This window comes from Schistocerca gregaria, chromosome X, assembly GCF_023897955.1.
Source record: "Schistocerca gregaria isolate iqSchGreg1 chromosome X, iqSchGreg1.2, whole genome shotgun sequence".
NCBI lineage: Eukaryota > Metazoa > Arthropoda > Insecta > Orthoptera > Acrididae > Schistocerca > Schistocerca gregaria.
The window spans coordinates 771,252,771-771,271,266 of record NC_064931.1 but is presented as its reverse complement, the minus strand read 5'-3'; the positions used below and the strand labels follow the sequence as shown (position 1 = coordinate 771,271,266).

General features: G+C 39.2%; 1 protein-coding gene across 2 annotated transcripts in view; it reads right to left on the bottom strand.

The window, feature by feature from the left end:
• Positions 1 to 1,487: 1,487 nt before the first annotated feature.
• The window catches only part of LOC126297770 (ELL-associated factor 1-like), a 56,357-nt gene continuing 39,348 nt past the window's right edge, over positions 1,488 to 18,496 (bottom strand). Inside the window, exons 4-5 of one of the 2 annotated variants that reach the window (XM_049988945.1) lie at positions 11,100 to 11,214; positions 1,488 to 1,770 (exon numbers count right to left, since the gene is read on the bottom strand). In XM_049988945.1, the coding sequence (XP_049844902.1) occupies positions 1,679 to 1,770; positions 11,100 to 11,214 (207 nt within the window). In that variant the 3' untranslated portion in view covers positions 1,488 to 1,678. The remainder of the gene's footprint in view (positions 1,771 to 11,099; positions 11,215 to 18,496) is intronic. The other variant, XM_049988946.1, reaches the window with a different exon arrangement.

Here is an 18,496-nt window from a genome sequence, read left to right as displayed (position 1 = left end):
AACTACTACTGTCAGCCAGCTGAGCTGGTAATCTCAAATATTTCTGGTACTATTACAGATACCAAAATAACAATTTTGACAAATGATAGTACATTAAGAGATGTGAATTTTACAATATGATTAATACTTGTGATTTTTACCTACCAAGATAGTGAAACAATTAAACTTTTGAAAAAAACTGAAGTTTTTTTAAGCATTTGACAGCCTTGAAAAGAAGAGGACAGTGGTGTGCTGTCATAGTTCACAGTGAAACTTATCTCAAGAAGAGGCAGGAAATGCATTAAATGTGAAAGCCACGACTGCCAGAACGTCACAAGCTCTGTGCCTCGCAGCATTATCTTGAAGCAAGTTTTGTACTTGCCAGCTTCAGGTAATGTGCCAGATTCTTGTAGGGAGTCATCCTGTATAGATTCTAGACTGAGCTCTGTTTTCCTGGAGAGGAAAACAGACAGATCAGTCATGTATGTCTGAAAGTGTGTTCCCAAAACACAAAGTTGATAAGGAGTGTGGTACAAAACCTATAAAGGATCATGTCCTCTAGAAACACAGCAGTTTGCCTGAAGATGACGAGTCGGAAACTTATCAAAATGTGGCGCATAAAGACAATGCTGCCACTGGGCTGATAACCCACAAAGATCTCGTTAACAAAACTTGCTGAGAAAGCATGCATTCTCATATAGTAACCATCTTATCAGTATGCTCTCATACATCATAAAATAAGCTAAATTCTGCATTTGCATAAATCACATTCGCCTCAATATTTTTGAGCATTGTCCATCCAGAAAAACACTTGCTCTTTAGTCAACTATCACTTATCAGAAACATCATCTGGATTTCTTCAATTCTCTCAGGATTATTTGAGATTAGTAGCTGTTTTGAGATGAACAGCTCTTGTAGCTATAGAAGAAAAAATGTAATGTCTTGGGAGATATTACAATAGCGTATAAGTTTACCCATAGCCTGAGAAAAAATGTTGTTGACGTAAAATACATTTTTCAGAAAATGATATTTTTATAACATTTGTTACCTTCTGACTCCAGAACTGCAGCACTAACATTAGAAATATATGGTCCTCCTATATATTAGACAAATTTTAGCCCATGCAATTCTTGTTACTACAGCACATTTAAAATGAAACATTATGTTTTGAGATGACACTTAGGGTGGATCATAGCATCTGACGAAGTATTGTAATTTCTTTATTGTGACTGATCTTAATAAAGTTGTCCATATAATATATGGCATCTCGTAAGTGTAAATGCAATAATCAGGAATGGAGGGAAGAGAAAAGTGTCACTTTCCCTACAAGCAAACAGGTCTTTGAAATTCTGACCATTCTTCACAATACTGTACAGCCCTACTTTATCAGTTCAGGTACACACATACTTGATCACTCATTGTATACTGCACACTATCAATTATGCATCAATAGAAGGGAAAAACATTGGTAGAAAAAAGTTCTCATATATTAGATTACAACACAGAAGTGCAGTTTCTCACTTTTTAATATGCAGGTAAAGAGGAACTATGATTTAATAATCACACAAACAATTGAGTGAAAAAACTCTCAAATGAAACTGTTCAAAGAAACTGTACCAATAACGTTTGCTTACAAAACTGAGAGTCTAGTTTGGCTACATTATTATAAGCAGTACAGTAATAACGAGCATGGGACTTGTCAGTCATCTGATCCTGATTCAGAAAGCTGCAGATCTTCATTTAGCAGTTGCGCACCTGGTGAGTATCTGCATTTAACTGCATTAGCTCTACCTGCAACAGAACAAAGGAATGTTTTATTAGGATACATATTTTTGTGTCCCAACACGGTTTCATTGTAACGTAAAACCAGTTACAGCATTGAGGAGCATTAATATCATAAATACAACAGAAACTATACAAGTTAGGTAGTCACAATAAATGGCTATCCTTATATAAACCATTAAAAATTAATGGCTGCTGAACTCGACGCAATCTTGACAAACAGTGTATTGGATGTTAGCTTAGGACACTACCAATCATCCTTGAAAGCCATACACTTGCACACATTTTATTTATTGAATTATTACATTTTATAGCCTTTTAATTATGTAAATGTGTCAGATCATCATATTCTCCACAATTATGCAGCAAACGAATGCTGTATGGCATTCCCCATACCTATCCCTACTTAGCTATGTAACATATGTCTAGATTTTTAGTTTAATTAATTAAATATTAATTCAGCTTATATTAAAGATACTTCTTATTTGAAAGTTCTGATTTGCATATAAGATTTGTTACCACCAGTAAAAACAGTGTGAAAGGACACATCTATTGGGTGGGCCAGCTTTATTGTTTTACACATTTTGACATTTTGTTCTTTCCTGCACACAAAATCCATGTTTTAATTGATTATACTTAAACTTTTCAATATAGAAAATTGTGTATGGTCTAAGAGAGAAAGGCATTTCCAGGTCTTCTACACCAATTTTTTTTTTTTTTTTGCTCTTCCAGAGTTCCACTGTGCTCAGACCCTAACAAATATAGGAAAATAATGGGGCTATTTTCTCAGTTAAACAGAAAAGAAACCTAAAATGAACATGGTTTATTTTTACCAGGATATCAAAACAGAATTAAGTGTAAATGTAATTTGAACAAAAAGAAAAAAATACACACTTCAATCTCGTTAATTTGACCACTGCCTATGTTCAATGTCACTGTGCAACAACAGGTGGTAGCACTAGTAACAGTGGGTTTTTAAAGCATGTTGGATGACACACAAAACAGTGCAGTCATCGTCACCCAGAAACAGAATGACATCTCCCATCCAAAAGGGGATGATCATTGACTGTAGGGCCAAGGTTGGAAGCATCTCTGACATAGATAAGTTTGTAAACTCTTCATGCTGGGGTGGTTAAAGTATACCATGCACGGCTAAACTGGTGCCAAGGCAACAGTGGTGCGCCATGGGCCCTAGATGATAGGGCAGCATAATGGCTGCAGAGATGTGTACAAGAAAATAGACGTGCAGCTGTTGGAGAACTGATGAACCAAGGAGCTACAAACAGTATCTCATCAATGACCATTCAGTGAACATTGCTGTCTATGGGCCTCTGCAGCAGGCACCTGTTCATGCACTTATGCTGGCCGCTGTTCAGTGGTGACGAAGGCTGGAATTTGCACACCAATATAGCAAGCAGGTGACCACTGAGTGGTGATAGGTAGCCCTTTCAGATGAATCTAGTTTTATGCTCCACCAGGTAGATGGCTGTTGGTGTGTATGGCATGAAACATCTGAAAGCGAGGGTCCAGGCTGAGGGCATGAGTGTTATGGTCTGGAGGAATGTTCTCATGGCATTCTCTGGCCAATCTTGTAATTCTGGAAGGCACAATGGATCAATGTAAGTATGCATCTACTCTTGGGGACCATATTCATGCTTTTGACAGGTGCCCTATTAACGTGACTGGACAGTGTGGAATGAGTCTAGGTTGCAAAGGATGTGACACATTGTTAGTAAAGATATAAACAAAGAACATTATCTGTTTCAGTAAAAAAAAAATACACTTTTTACATAGAAATTCATGAATAAATCCAAATACCATTTGAACAAATTGAATATGGAAAAAGCAAATTGCAGACTAGTCTGATATAGATACATAGACATTAAGTGAAGTCACATGCAGGTAGTTTTTAGTGATGGAATTACTACTTCAATCTGAGAAGCATCTTCTCAACACTTTCCTGGAGTTTTGTTTTTATAGTTTGTAGTGCTTTTAGCTTTTCTCTACTCATTTTCTTTTGAGGACTTCTCAGCTGTCCTTCTCTATGCTACTATTTCACGGTACATACCATGTGCATTTTGGAAGCTGTGTATCAAGTGCATTATGACAGTTACAAACTGACAACACCAGCAATCTTGACTGAATGGCTATGAGAAAGGATTCAGTCAAATTTCTGAACAGAATGGAGTTGTCAGAGAAACCTCTTTCAAGGCTGGCATTGGCATGGAAGAGACTGCAAGCAACTGTCAAAAATCTCTTCAATTTTCATGTCTACTCTTGACCCTATGACCACCATCCAGAACTGACTGATGCGAACATGATCTCCATCAAATTCTTTGAGGATTTCCTTTACAAGACTCTGCAACCCACATGCAATGGCATCAGCCTCATGACCACCCAAAGCAATTTCAGGTAGTGAGATACATAAATTCTATGGCTATGGTTAACTGTCTCTTCTCATGGTTGGCGTTAATTGCCACTTCTGGGACTGAACATAGTGTGCCATTCATAAATAAATAAGCCACATGAGATTTATTTAGAATTTTGGGTACCATGCTCTTAACAAATGTAAGGCACACATTTTGTAATGCCAAGATATCTTTCTGTTATATGTTACATTGATTTTTAAATCTGAGGTTGCAACTGAATTTGTTGTCATTCAGATGTGTCTTGAAGCTGGTTTTTTTTCCCCCTGCAAACTTCTGGTTGCATGAATTTTCTCTTTAATTCTCTCACTACAAACTGGTGGAAGTTATTGAGGAAAGGAGTTAAGGAAGAACCTGACTGAAATTTAGTCAGAAACGACTCAACTTGAGCAGCCAGTCTCGAAAAAGATGAGTTGAACCATCAGCATGTTGCACCTCAAAGACTTGCACATTAACTGGAAGCTATGACTGTTAGGAATTCCTGTACTGACCTTAGGTTTTGGTTTTATGTACTTCTGTTCCTTCTATACTCTTTCTACTTTCTTTAAGAATTTTTAAACAGTCCAGACTGACAACACTTTCTTTTCTACCCACCAAACAATGCAAAACTTCTGTGGAAAAACAAGTGTCTCTAATATTGCTGAAATCAGCTTGGCAGGAGGGAATGTTTTTCAATAGATTACAAAAAGTCTCAGAAACTGAACAAGATTCCAATCAATGCTAGTACAATATGTCTTAAGGTCACTATGCACTGTATGTGGGCCACATGTCCAAAAGCATGGGACCCTCTGGATTATCCTCAACTCTGAGCTGGCTTTCCAGCTCTCTTAGGAATGCTCTATTAACATTAGTGCCATCCATGGGCACAAGAACAACTTACCTTTTCAGATTTACCTCAGTCTGGATGCACCTGCCTCAAATTCTTCAATTAATTTTTTGCAGCACTTTTTCTCAAAAACACTGAAGTGAGGTACCTGCTTGAAACCTGGCCCAACACGCTATTTCACAAATGTACAAAAAGATCAAACTCAAGCACTATCACATCACAGGCAGCAACAACCTTCTATAGTTGTTTAGTGAAAAACAGCTCCAGTCCAAACATAAGGTCATAATTTACTTTTGGCTTTTGAAGCTGCATTTTGGAGGCAATATTACTGTCTGGGAACACATTTGGTAAGCACTCAATGTCCATAGGAAACTGGTGTCTCACAGCAGCCAACAGATACAAATGGATCTCTGCCTTCATCATGGCATCGCTCTGCACATAAAACAGCATTGTCATCAATCGCCCAGAGGTTCCTGCAGTAGGTGCTTGATGCAATTTCCTTGGGGTAACACCTGATTGCTGGGACACACCACAATTTCATGATGTACTGGCTGTATTGTAGCAGACTAAAAATATGGGGAGGCTAATTAGAAATACCACTTTTCTTCATTAAAACTGGTATTTTAAAGGTGCAGGCTGCACCACAGAGGCTATGTCTGATGCAGTAGCATTGGAGTCATAGCTTTTGTGGCAATGAGCATGGATATTAGACACTCCTAGTAGCCTTGAGCCCTTGCATGACTCAACAAGGCCTGCTAGCCTGTATTGCTGTGCGACAAGTTGGTTTTTAGAGAGCATGAATAAAAACTGAAATTTTAAGGCTTGTGCTCTATGAGCCACCAAAATTCCAGTAAGAACTGAACACACATTTCCATTTCATCAAGTAAGCCCTGAGGTAACATACGCATTAGACAGGATCACACCTAAACAATATACTGAGATTGGCCAACAGTTCACAAAGATAGAAAACCAATGGAAAATTTCATGACCTACACTTTTCTCTTTGTTATGAGCAACTTCCACGACATTCCCCCCCTGCCTACATCTCCCTGAGTAGGTCCAACATAAGGCAATGAAATCTTCCTTGCAGGCATGTAATTTAAAGTAGTTTATGTTGGCTAAGACCCATAGCACCATTGGAAATGTTGGCCACTGAGGACAGAAATGATACAAAGTGTTGCCTCGCCCATCATGCCCCAGGCACTATACTTCCACAGTCCCCACTCACCCTATGGCCATCTATGTTGCACTGCAGGCTTTAGCTCAATGTTAACTAAACCAACAACTGCACGCCAAAGTCCAATGACTACTTGATAATGTTCTAATTACACTATTTTATGCCTACCACTACAGATCTTATTAGAACACAAAGCAATAAAATCGACAGCTGTTGACACGTGCAACAGTAGTTTTTTGGTATTATCCAAAAAAATGTACTGTAAGCCAACCTATCATGCCCTTGTATCCCTGAGTCAAAATACATGGACTCAAATAGGCGACAACCCCCCCCCCCCCCCAAAAAAAAAAAAAAAAAAAAAAACCATGTCTTTTTGATGACATCATGTTAGCAAACAAGGCAGTACATTTGAACAGATGTAAGTGTAAACAACACCAAATACATCATAGATACTTGCTGGTAATATTGTGCCAGAAAGCACACAAAATCATGACAACAAAATACCAGTGTAGCACAGCCAGGTGTGCAAGCCATTACCTGTCAACACCAGCAAACCTCCACCAGCTTGTCTGGACTCAGTCAGGCTGGGCTGTTTGGCTGGCCGCTGTGTTGGACTGAGTGAGGGGAAGTGTTCGGGGGTGCCAAAACTACGGTGGAGGATGGTCTCTCAGCACCCAGTTGAGGGTGAGCAGTGAGCACAGTACTTCATCAAGTCAAGCAAATGTCTCTGGCCACAATCAAATGAGACAGGGTTTGTAGGCAAAATATAAAAATTCACTGAGTTTTTCAGAATGCTGGACATCTTGAACTTATGTACAAGGCATATTTTTTAAGTACCATTTTCAAATAAATAAAAGTAAGTACACCATTCATAGCAATTTTATTTTTACATGAAAGCTTCTATTTTAATCTACTATTCTACATATTTTCCACCAATACTATGGCACTTATCATATCATACAACCAGCTTTTAAGTAGAATCTTTGTAGATATATGCCTCCTGATTAGATAACCACTGAACAGAGTTGTTTTGACATCATCATCATTGTCATGACACTGACCACCCAGATGCTTCTTCAATGCATGAACATGTGGTAGTCACTGGGTGCTAGATCAGATATGTATGGAAGGTGATCGAGTTGTTCCCAGCTGAATGATCTGATCAGCTCTCAAGTTCAATTAGTTGCATGTGGATGAGCATTGTCATGAAGTAAAATGACCCCTTACTCAGCAAGCCACACCTTTTGTTTTGAAATGCACAGTGCAGTTTTTTAAGGTCTCACAATAAGTCACCACGAGACAAAAAATCCACAAGAAACACACTCTTCCTGTCCCAAAAAAAAAAAAGAAATGACACACATGATCAAACAGTCCACGGACGTAATGCCTGTTCATAGTGTCCAATGGGCACAGTATTTCGGCAATCAGACATGTCACCATCATCAGCATACCTGGAGATGGCAACATGTCTGGTCACCGAAATATTGTGGCCATTGGACATTATGAATTGGCAGTAACCCATGGGCTGTTCGACCAACAAATACACTGGGAGAAACTGAAGAATCACATAGTACACACGATTTTCCTGGCTGAAATTATTTGCTTGAACTTCACTTTCTTGGATGATGTTGAAATCTGCCATTCCACGGATTGCTGCTTTGACTCCAATGTAACATAAGCCTCCCATGTTTCATTGCCTGTAACAATTTGTCTTAAAAACTCATCACCTTCCTCACTGTATCACTCTAACAAAGCCAAAGAACTGGCTAAACATTTGTTTTTGTGCACCTGTCAGTATTATCCATGTCTAGTGTGAGCAAAACTTTCAATAATTTATACATTCTGTAACAACTACATAAAGCACACTTCTCGACACTTGAGGAAATTCATCAGCTAACACTGAAACTATAAAGCATCTGTTCTCTTTCACTTTTTCATCATCTTTCTGTACCAAATTGTCAGTAATGACAGAAAGTCATGCACTTAGTTCCTCATCATGCACATTCGTACAGCCATCTTTGAAAACTCTCAATCATTTCTGTACCAGCAAATCACTCATAATGTTTTCTCCATACACTTCATTGATCTGATGACACATTTCAGTCACTGTCATGCATTTAATACTAAGAAAACAAATTACAGTGTGTATTTCACAGTTGGCAGGATTCTTAATCAGAGTGGCATTTTCATATAGTCACAAAAAAATACACACACACACACACACACACACCAAATGATTCTATACTGCTTTCTGTGTCTCGCCAACAGAGTTCAGCACACATTGTGCATTCACCAAATGCTGACCACTGTGCTGCAGCAGCAAACTTTCAAAATGGAATTTACTTATCAGCATTAAGATAAAATATTATGGAACAGACAGTTTCGGACTTGGTAAAAGTGGTAGACTTTTGGCAGCAAGCGACCACATGAATACTTCTGTACACTATGTGATAAAAAGTATCAGGACACCTGGCTGAAAATCACTTACAAGTTCATTGCACCATCCATCAGTAATGCTGGAATTCAGTATGGCATTGGCTCACCCTTAATCTTGATGACAGCTTCCACTCACACAGACATGGAAGATTTCTTGGGGAATGGCATCCCACTCTTCATGGAGTGCTGCACTGAGGAGCGGTATCGATGTTGGTCGGTGAGGCCCAACATGAAGCAGACGTTCCAAAACATCCCAAAGGTGTTATATAGGATTCAGATCAGGACTTTGTGCAGGCCAGCCCATTACAGGGATGTTATTGTTGTGTAACCACTCCACCACAGGTTGTGCATTATGAACAGGTGCTCGATCATGTTCAAAGATGCAATTGCCAACCCCGAATTGCTCTTCAGCAGCGGGAAGCAAAAAGGTGCTTAATACATCAATTTAGGACTCTGCTGTGGTAGTGCCATGCAAAACAACAAGGGGCGCAAGCCCCCTCCATGAAAAAAACTACCACACCATAACACCACCACCTCCAAATTTTACTCTCAGCACTACACACACTGGCAGATGATGCTCGCCAGGCGTTCACCATACTCACACCCTGCCATCGAATCGCCACATTTTGTACTGTGATTGGCCACTCCAGACAACATTTTTCCAATGTTTATGCTCCTTGCACCAAGTGAGGACTCGGTTGGCATTTACTGGCTTGATGTGTGGCTTATGAGCAGCTGCTCGACCATGAAATCAAAGTTTTCTCGCCTAACTGTCATAGTACTTGTAGTGGATCCTGATGCAGTTTGGAATTCCTGTGTGATGGTCTGCCTATTACATATTACAACCCTTTTCAACTGTTGGCAGTTTATGTCAGTCAACAGATGAGGTCAGTATGTACGCTTTTGTGCTGTACATGTTCCTTCACGTTTTCAACTCACTATCACATAGGAAACAGTGGAACTCAGGATGTTTAGGAGTGTGGACATCTCATGTTCAGGCATATGACACATGTAACACCTGACCATGTAAGAAGTCCGAGAGCTCTGCGGAGTGCCCCATTCTGCTCTCTCACAATGGCTAATGATTACTGAGGTCACTGATATGGAGTACCTGGCAGTAGATGGCAGCAAACTGCACCTAATATGAAAAACTTATGTTTTGGGGGGTGTCTGGATACTTTTGATCACATAGTGTACTTAGAAATATTCTAAGCTAAATGGGGCTTAGCCTCCGATAGTTGAGCAGAACTTCAGCATTTCGCAGATACCAGAGATGTGCTGCATTGAACTTTAACTTATTTTGGTTGCATTTGGAATTAATATTGGATAGAATGATAGAATTTGCTCATGATTTTGAGAGCTGTAGTGGACTTCAAAAAAAGTTGGGGAATCTGCTACCATTCTAATTATGCAGATACACAAGTGTAACTGCATTTGACAGTTATTATTATTTTATTTCATGTGTGAATGAATTGTTGTAGGTCCACCATTCTTCACAATTTCTGTGTTTGGCTGACTGATTGAATTAGTTCATTCAACTTAAACTCTATGGTGTCATTTTTGTCAGTTATTCAGAAGAGTATTACCTTTTTATCCATTATTCTGATTTTATTACCAAATGTTTTTATTTAAAATTCCACATTACTTGCCAATGCCTGGACAGTTGACTGAAGGAGCGTAAGTTACAACTATTTTTGCAGTGAGTAATCTTATCTCAAGGATTTATTTAGTAAGAAGTGTTATTACTGGTAAGTCACAATGTATACACGGAAACAACAGGGAAAAAAGAAACTTATTTTCACAAAGAGACACACAAAGGTTCACATTTGCCTCGGCTATAAGATAATGCCAAAACTGTCATTGCAGTAAAAGCTATAGCAGAATTTGACACGAACAATGTGTCAAAGAAATAAACCTTAGTTAAGCAATGATTGCTAATCTCACAGTATTTCCCATTCCACCTGGCCATGTAACAGACTAGGATAAACCTGTGGTTTTGTAGAATCACAATCATTTCTAGAACTGCATGAATATTTCGTAATGAAGAACAAAAGTCTGTAGTCCATCCATCTCCCCTGTGGATGTTCACCTGTTAACTGAACACAATTTGCCAAGCAGACTTTACATTTATTTGCTATGAGTCACTACATGGCACTTGGTGTAGAGTGCTAGGTACTGGTATTATTGCAACTTTAATTTCTTAAGTTATTGCAGCCAGATAATAATACAAGAGAGAGCTTCTCATAACTAATAAACTCTTTCTCCTCACACTTGTGCAATGGGGTTCTCAAGTGTGGAGCCACAAATATCTTTTACGAGGTGTATGATATCTCTACATAATCCACATGACAGTATGGTGTACAGCAGGAGAAATCTTGTACCAATGTTACTTGTCAACAAATAGAATCAGTAAAAGTAGCAAATTACTCACCAGTGTGCTAGCTTATCACCACTTGTAAGCCTAAAATCTTACCATTATTATAAGATGGAGAACATTCTGCAGCTTTCTGATGACCTTCTGCACCTGACTCATCCGAACTATCTGATGATGATTCGGAGAGATAAATGTCAGATGACTGCTGACCCTGCTAAAAATAACAATATTTTTATCAGTCTGAACATGCATGGATCAAATGAAGAATAAGTACCAAAAACTGCTACATATAACAAACAAACTAACAGTTCCCTAGTTCTAAAAGCTATATTATTATAATACATGAATCAATATAAAAGTGTGACACACTCTTCAAACAATGCAGGTTAAAATTATATGATGGAAAAATAAAAAACAATTTCTTCACATGATTTTGCTGTATATTTTAAGGGGGAAAAAAAACATTGTTCTAATTTTTAATACTGTGAGGAGCAACATCTATTCAAACTTGTAGACATTTTTTCTGTTCTATGAAAATTCTTCAAGTCATTAAAATGCCTTCAGACATTTGTGATCAGTAAGTGCAGAAGTAATAATTTCGAGTGGATTAACAGTCTATTGCAAGTCTTTCAACTGGATGCCACCTTGATGGCTCGCGTGTGTCTAACCTACTCCAGTATATCGGGAACAGGAGACCTACAGTTTAACATGGAATTCAAAACACACGGCGTTCTTCACATGATCAAGAGATGAAGTTTATGTTAAAGACAGACTGAAAGACTTCTATGGCTCAACCAGGATTCTCTCATAACCTCTCCGTTTCCAGGCACCACTTTACCACTAGGTCATCAGACCTGACTGTGAGAGAGTATAATGTATGAAAACATACCTTTTTTATGAACTGCTCCTTTACTTTTTAATGTAGGATCTTTTGAGTTCTCCAAATGAGGATTTCTCTGTGCTGAGCCACATCATAGACAAGGAAACAAATGACACGAATGATGCAATTCTAGAGAGTATACTGAGTTCCTGTATAAGCTTATCATGTGAAAATACAATTTAGTTATGCTTACAATATGACAGCTAGTTACGAGTAAAGGCAAGATTTCTATGAGCGTCTATATCCATCCCCTGTTTTTAGTTCCTAGGCAACGCAAAGAATCAGAGTGTTTGCACAACACATATGAAATATGCAGCAGACGACTCACTGCCCATATCACTCCTCCCCTAGTGTCAACAATATTGTCGGCTGAAACGTTTGTGGCACCTAAAACAAGTTGTGACTTGAGGTTCACTTAGAGGCATGGTGGTAGTGGTGGGAGACCAAGTGTGTCCAGTCTCTTTGTGGAATTACACATAGGCAGCATCTTCGTGTTAGCTGGTGTGAAGGCAGGCTTGAGTCTATCAGTCAATATTGTGATGGAACAGCCATTGATACCGACACTGAATCTTTTGTCGTTGCATGTTAATCTGTGTATGGGCCACCATGTGGTGACTATAGATGTGTTTGAATACCACTGTGTTAGGCAAAAACATGTTTGCATGACTTTAAGTCGCAGAAAACGAATGGTTGTAGGGTAGAATGTTTTTTTTGAAATGGCAGTATGGAGCTTGAGGCTCCACAAGTGAAGATGTTGCACAAAAACTGAGGCTTCAGTAACACTGTTTGATATGCTGATAAAGAACACTCCTGGTAGTTAAACTGTCTACCTGTACACTAATTCAGTCATTGTTGCATTGGGATCTTCTTTGAAAGTAGTCCACATGTCTAGTAGAAAAATAGGTAGGCTCTCAGCCTAAGGTTCTGTGGCAAAGCATCTGTGAGAGGCCTGCAGCTGCCAATGAAGCCTTTCCACAAGACAATTAACATTGGGGCGGTACGCACAGATTTGAATACGGCTCATGCCAAGCAATGCTGAGACTGCTTTAAAGAGATGTGGCTTGAATTGCTCACCATTACTGGTACTGATATGGAGAGAGACAATAAAGTGTATGTTCGTTGCTGAGAGTACTTTAAAAAGATATGGCTTAAACTGCTCACTCTGATCAATAATGACACAGAGAGGAACAAAGTGTGAGTTCCACTCATGGAAGGAGATCATGGCTACACTTGCTGCCATTGTGTCTCGCATAGGATAGATTTCTGGCCAACAAGAGAAATGGTCTATCACTGTCAGATAATACTGGCCCTTCCCCCCATGGCAAAGGTCCAGTTGATGTGGATGTGCTCAAAGTGTTAACTTAGGTGAAGGCACAAAGTGAAGCTTTTACATGCTGAGTTACTTTGTTGCACTGATTAGCATTGCACTGGTGAACAAATGGCTTACAGTCTTTTTCAATGTTTGGCAAAACAAGTGCCTTCTTCACCAGTTGTACAGCAGCCATTACTTCTGAATGAGAGAGACTACCAAGAGACGAAATTGCTTGTTTGCGAAAATCTAGTGTAACGAATGGTCATGCATGTGGTGCTCATATGTTACAGTACAGTGCTACGTTCAAGCCTGGGATCTGGATGCATTGGAGCTGTAGCCTGATGATATTTCAAGGCATGCTTTCAGGTCGCAGTACTTTCCTGGGTGTTGGCAAATGTGACGAAGTCAAGTTCCTTCACAATGACCTCAACATGAGATATTGCAGTTGCTGGTCAATTTTGCTCATCACAAATGTGCTGATATCTGCAGTAGATTGCACAATGAAGTGCAGATGCCTTTATTGTTGGGGTGATGCCTTGTCTAGCTTCTGGCAGAAACCATACACTAGTGGCTTATGGCCTATGAGAATCATAAAATGCCTCCCTTCAAGCAGATGCTTAAACTTTTTGAGTGAGGCATATCCCACACAGCATTTGTTGTTATATATTGACCAATCTGCTTGTGAAGGTGATCATTTCTAGTTGAAGAAAGCTAGAGGTTGCCAACTGTGTTGCACACATTGTTCTAACATGGCTCCAATTTCAGCTGATGATGCACCTGCCACAACTGCAAGAGGTGCATCAGGAAGAGGATGAGCTAATAATGCAACCTTTGCAATTGCAGCTTTTAATTTGGCCAAGCATGCGTTTTTTCGTCAGTCCATGTAGTGTGTCTCCAGGTTTAGGTGAACGTTTTCGTATTTCATTGAGAAGTGCTGCCAACAACACACAATTGCACACAAAACATCAATAAAAGTTAGCAAGCCCCAGAAACAGTATAATTCTCATATTTTAGTGGGCAGTGGACCTGAGAAACAGCTTCCACTCTCTCTCAAGGTGGCTGGATTCCTTGTGTTCTGATAAGATAACCTAAGAATTTTATTTCCATTGTTCTGAAGACACATTTTTGGAGGATAATCAATAAACAGTATTCTTGTAGTCTAGTGAATAGTGGCTACAATTGTGCTAGAAGCTCTGACTCACTAAATGACATTGCAAGCCAGTCCTCGATGTAGATGTAACAAACCTCTAAGTCTTACTTCATTCATGAAGTGCTGTAAAGTCTAGGAGGCACTACACAGTCCAAATGGCATTTGGACAAATTTATACAGTCTGAATGGAGTGTAAACAGTAGTGTTGGGTATATCTTCCATTGCAATTGGTAAAATGATAAAAAAAGCCCAGGGTCGATTATGGAGAATGTCTTATCATGAATGTGTATAACAAACTCTTCCGTATGTGGTACAGTATAATAATCACGTATTGTTCTGGAAGTAAGTTGATGCCAGTTGGCTTATGGATGCAGCCATTATTCTTCTTGGGAACTATACGGAGTAAAGAGGCCAAGCTACTATTTGAAGGGTGACAGATTCCTTGTGCTAACATAAAAGAGAACTCTTGCTTTGCACATTTTACTTTCTAAGGCTGTGTGTGAACTGACAATACTACCATTGAGAGTCATAACAATGATTTCAGGTAACTGACGAAGCAGGTCACTGTATGATGAATCACCAGCACTCACTTTGATGCCATCACAGTTGGCATGATGCCCATGACTTGATAACTCTGTTGTAGAATCAAACAGGTATTGGTTGTGAAGATCTGGGAGGAGACTGTAAAAAGATACGAAGTCCATTCCAACTACTGGGTACAGCACATCAGCAACAATGAATCTACATATGAATTCATGTCGCAGACTGAAGTTCAGATGTAATTTGATGTAACCATAAGTTTTGATGGAAGATCCATTTGCAGTATACAGGTATTCTGCTATGGAGGACTAGAAGAAGGGTAAACTGAGAGATCAGCACCAGTATTCAACAAAAAAGTTGTGTTTGGTAGAGTGTTCTGTTATGAATAGTTGAAGGCTGTCCTGCTGAAACCAGTCACTGTCACTACTCATTTCCAGCAGCGTTCTGGGCGGCTGACACTTTTGAGCTTCAGCTCCAAAGTTTTTACGATACCAGCAGATATTCTGCCTGGTGGGCAAACTCCTCTTTCTGCTGGATGAGCATCGCCATTGTGACAAACGTGGAGTGCCGTATTTGTAGGACTGAGACTTGCTTACAGTTCAGCTATTTATGCTTGCAGTGTTCCCAGAGAAGTCTCTTTTCTGGTGAGAAAATTGGAATGCTTGACGATGGACACGTTTTGACTATTCAGTCAGCAGTTTGAATGAGGTCACCAGTGCAAACTGTGAGCATTTTTTGTGCATCCACAGGTAAGAGCAACAGCCATATATTCCACCTAATTACACTGCCTGCCAGCATGTGAAGACAAGGGACTAGATGAGTCGGTATACGGTCGCCGTGTTCTTCAGTGGAGAGAAATTTTTCAAGCCGCTTAGCTGCCATTTGCAACAAGTGCATGCTTGATAGAGGTGTATTTTTCAGTGCTTGGCAGTGAAGCTATGATGTCTTGTACTTTCACAGTCATCTGCTCATTAAGTGGAGCCACCTCACAACTGTATTTAATATTGCCCAAGGTGATGTGGGCCACGACAAATTGGCTCAAGTTGGGTGAATCACAGCACTGGATTATCCGCCCATAACGGTGGGGGTTTCACCACAATTGAGTTAAAAATCGCATTTGCTGCTGATAAGTCAGTACTTGCAGGATTGTAATGTTTGTCATTGTATGCATTAATTACATGACACCATTCTTCACGATTGATTCTGTGTGGTCCTGTTGATGCGAAAACTTTAATAAGGTGTGTTTCATCATCCTGGCGTGTGATTAAATTTTTTCAGTGTGTGATGCGATCATTCTGATGCATGATTTGGAAACTTGAGGTCACCAAATGTCGAGCGAACATTCAATTTACATATGCACGCAACAAAGCAGTTTATTACAGTGAGTAATTGTAAGAATGCTAAGAGCATCTACAGCTTCCTTTGCATTTAGCTCAGAGGCAGTGGGAAGAATCAGATAGTTTACACTGCACACATGAAATATGTAGCAGACAATTTGCTATCCACATCACTGTCCACAAACTGAGCCACTGTCTTTCTGGAAGATCATCAGTTCCTTAATCGTGATGGACATTTCATTACATAAGTTTGACTTTCCAAAGGTTTCATATATAGTTATTTATGTTTTATGAAGATCATATAAAAATTATAACTATTGCTCTCCCCACTGATTTAATACACACTAACTTTTTCAGCATACTGTTTCCAGGTTCACTCTGCTGACATGGTGTTCTGAACATGCAGTAGCAGACCTTATCTCCTTTACTGTCAGTAGTTAACAACAAAACTGTTGAGCAGTGAGCAAACACTGAGTATTATCACCAAAAAGTACCTATTCACATTTCCTGAATGATGACCATCTGCTGTGCTGGCTGTCATAGCCAGTGTAGCATACTGATAACAGTCAGAAAATTTGGTTGGCTATGGACTCCATGACTTTTGGTAGGGCAACAGTCATGGTAATGTATTGAATAATGTTGTGGTCATCAGTCCAAAGACTGGTTTGATGCACATATCTACAGAAATTTACCCTGCACAAGCCCCTTCAGCAATGCATAACTACTGCAATCTACATCCATTTGAACCTTGGTATCCATCTGCAATTTTTATACCCCTACACTTCCCTCCATCACCAAACTGAGAATTCCTTGATGTCTCTGCATATATCCTATCAACTAATCCCTTATTTTTAGTCTAACTATGCCATAGATTCCTTTTCTTCACAATCTGAATGAGTGTCTCCCCATTAGTTATTAAATCTATCCAACTAATCTCCACCATTCATCTGTATCACCACATTTGAAAAGCTTCTATTCTTTTCTCATGTGGACTGTTTTATCATCCACATTTCTCTTCCAGATAAGGCTATACTCAGCACAAATATCTTCAGAAGAGACTTATCTACTACTTAAATTTATATTCAATATTAACAAATTTCTCTTTTTCAGAAATGCTTTCCTTACTATTGCCAATCTGATTTTTATATCTTCTCTGCTTCAGCCTTTGTCAAAATATTTTTCTAGCTAAACAGCAAAACTTATCTACAACTTTCAGTATCTCGTTTCCTACTCTAATTTCTGCATCATTGCCCATCATTACCAGATTTAATTCCACTAAATTCCATTACTCTCATTTCAATTTTGTTGATATTTATCTTTTGACCTCTTTATAAGACATAATCCACTCCATTCAACTACCCTTCCAATACCTCTGCAGTCTCTGACAAAATTACAGTGTCATCATCAAACTTTGAAGGATTTATGTCTTCTCACAGAACTTTAATACCCTTTTCAAATTTCTCCATGGTTTTCTTTACAGCTTGTCCAATGCTGTTGTTGTTGTGGTCTTCAGTCCAGAGACTGGTTTGATGCAGCTCTCCATGCTACTCTATCCAGCACAAGCTGCTTCATCTCTTAGTACCTACTGCAACCTTTAGTGTATTCATCTCTTGGTCCCCCCTCTATGATTTTTACCCTCCATGCTGCCCTCCAATACTAAATTGGTGATCCCTTGCTATCTCAAAATATGCCCTACCAACTGATCCCTTCTTCGAGTCAAGGATAGGCTACAACTCTGTCTCATTCTCTTCTCAATTACTTACTATACCCTTTGAATCATGTTACTGCAGTCTGGTTTCTGTACAAGCTGATAACCTTTCACTCCCTGTAATTTATCCATGCCACCTTCGGTATTTCAAATAGCATATTCCAGACAACATTTCATGTAACTGCTGTCTGGTTTCTGTTCAAGTTGATAACCTTTTGCTCCCTGTAATTTATCACTGCCACCTTCAGCATTTCAAATAGCATATTCCAGTTAGCATTCTCAAAAGGCTTCTCTAAATCTGCAAATGTATAAACACAGCCTTAGCTTTTAAGGTAAGCCACAGGGTAGGTATTGCCTTGTGTGTTCCTACATTTTCTCCAGAACCCAAGCTGATTTTCTCCAGGGGTCAGCTTCTACCAGTTTTTCCATTCCTCTGTAAATAAAATGTCAGTATTTTGTAACCATGGTTTATTAAACTAATAGTTCCGTAATATTCACACCTGTTAGCACTTTTCTTTAGAAATGGAATTATTACATACTTCTTGAGGTTTGAAGGTATTTCCCTGTCT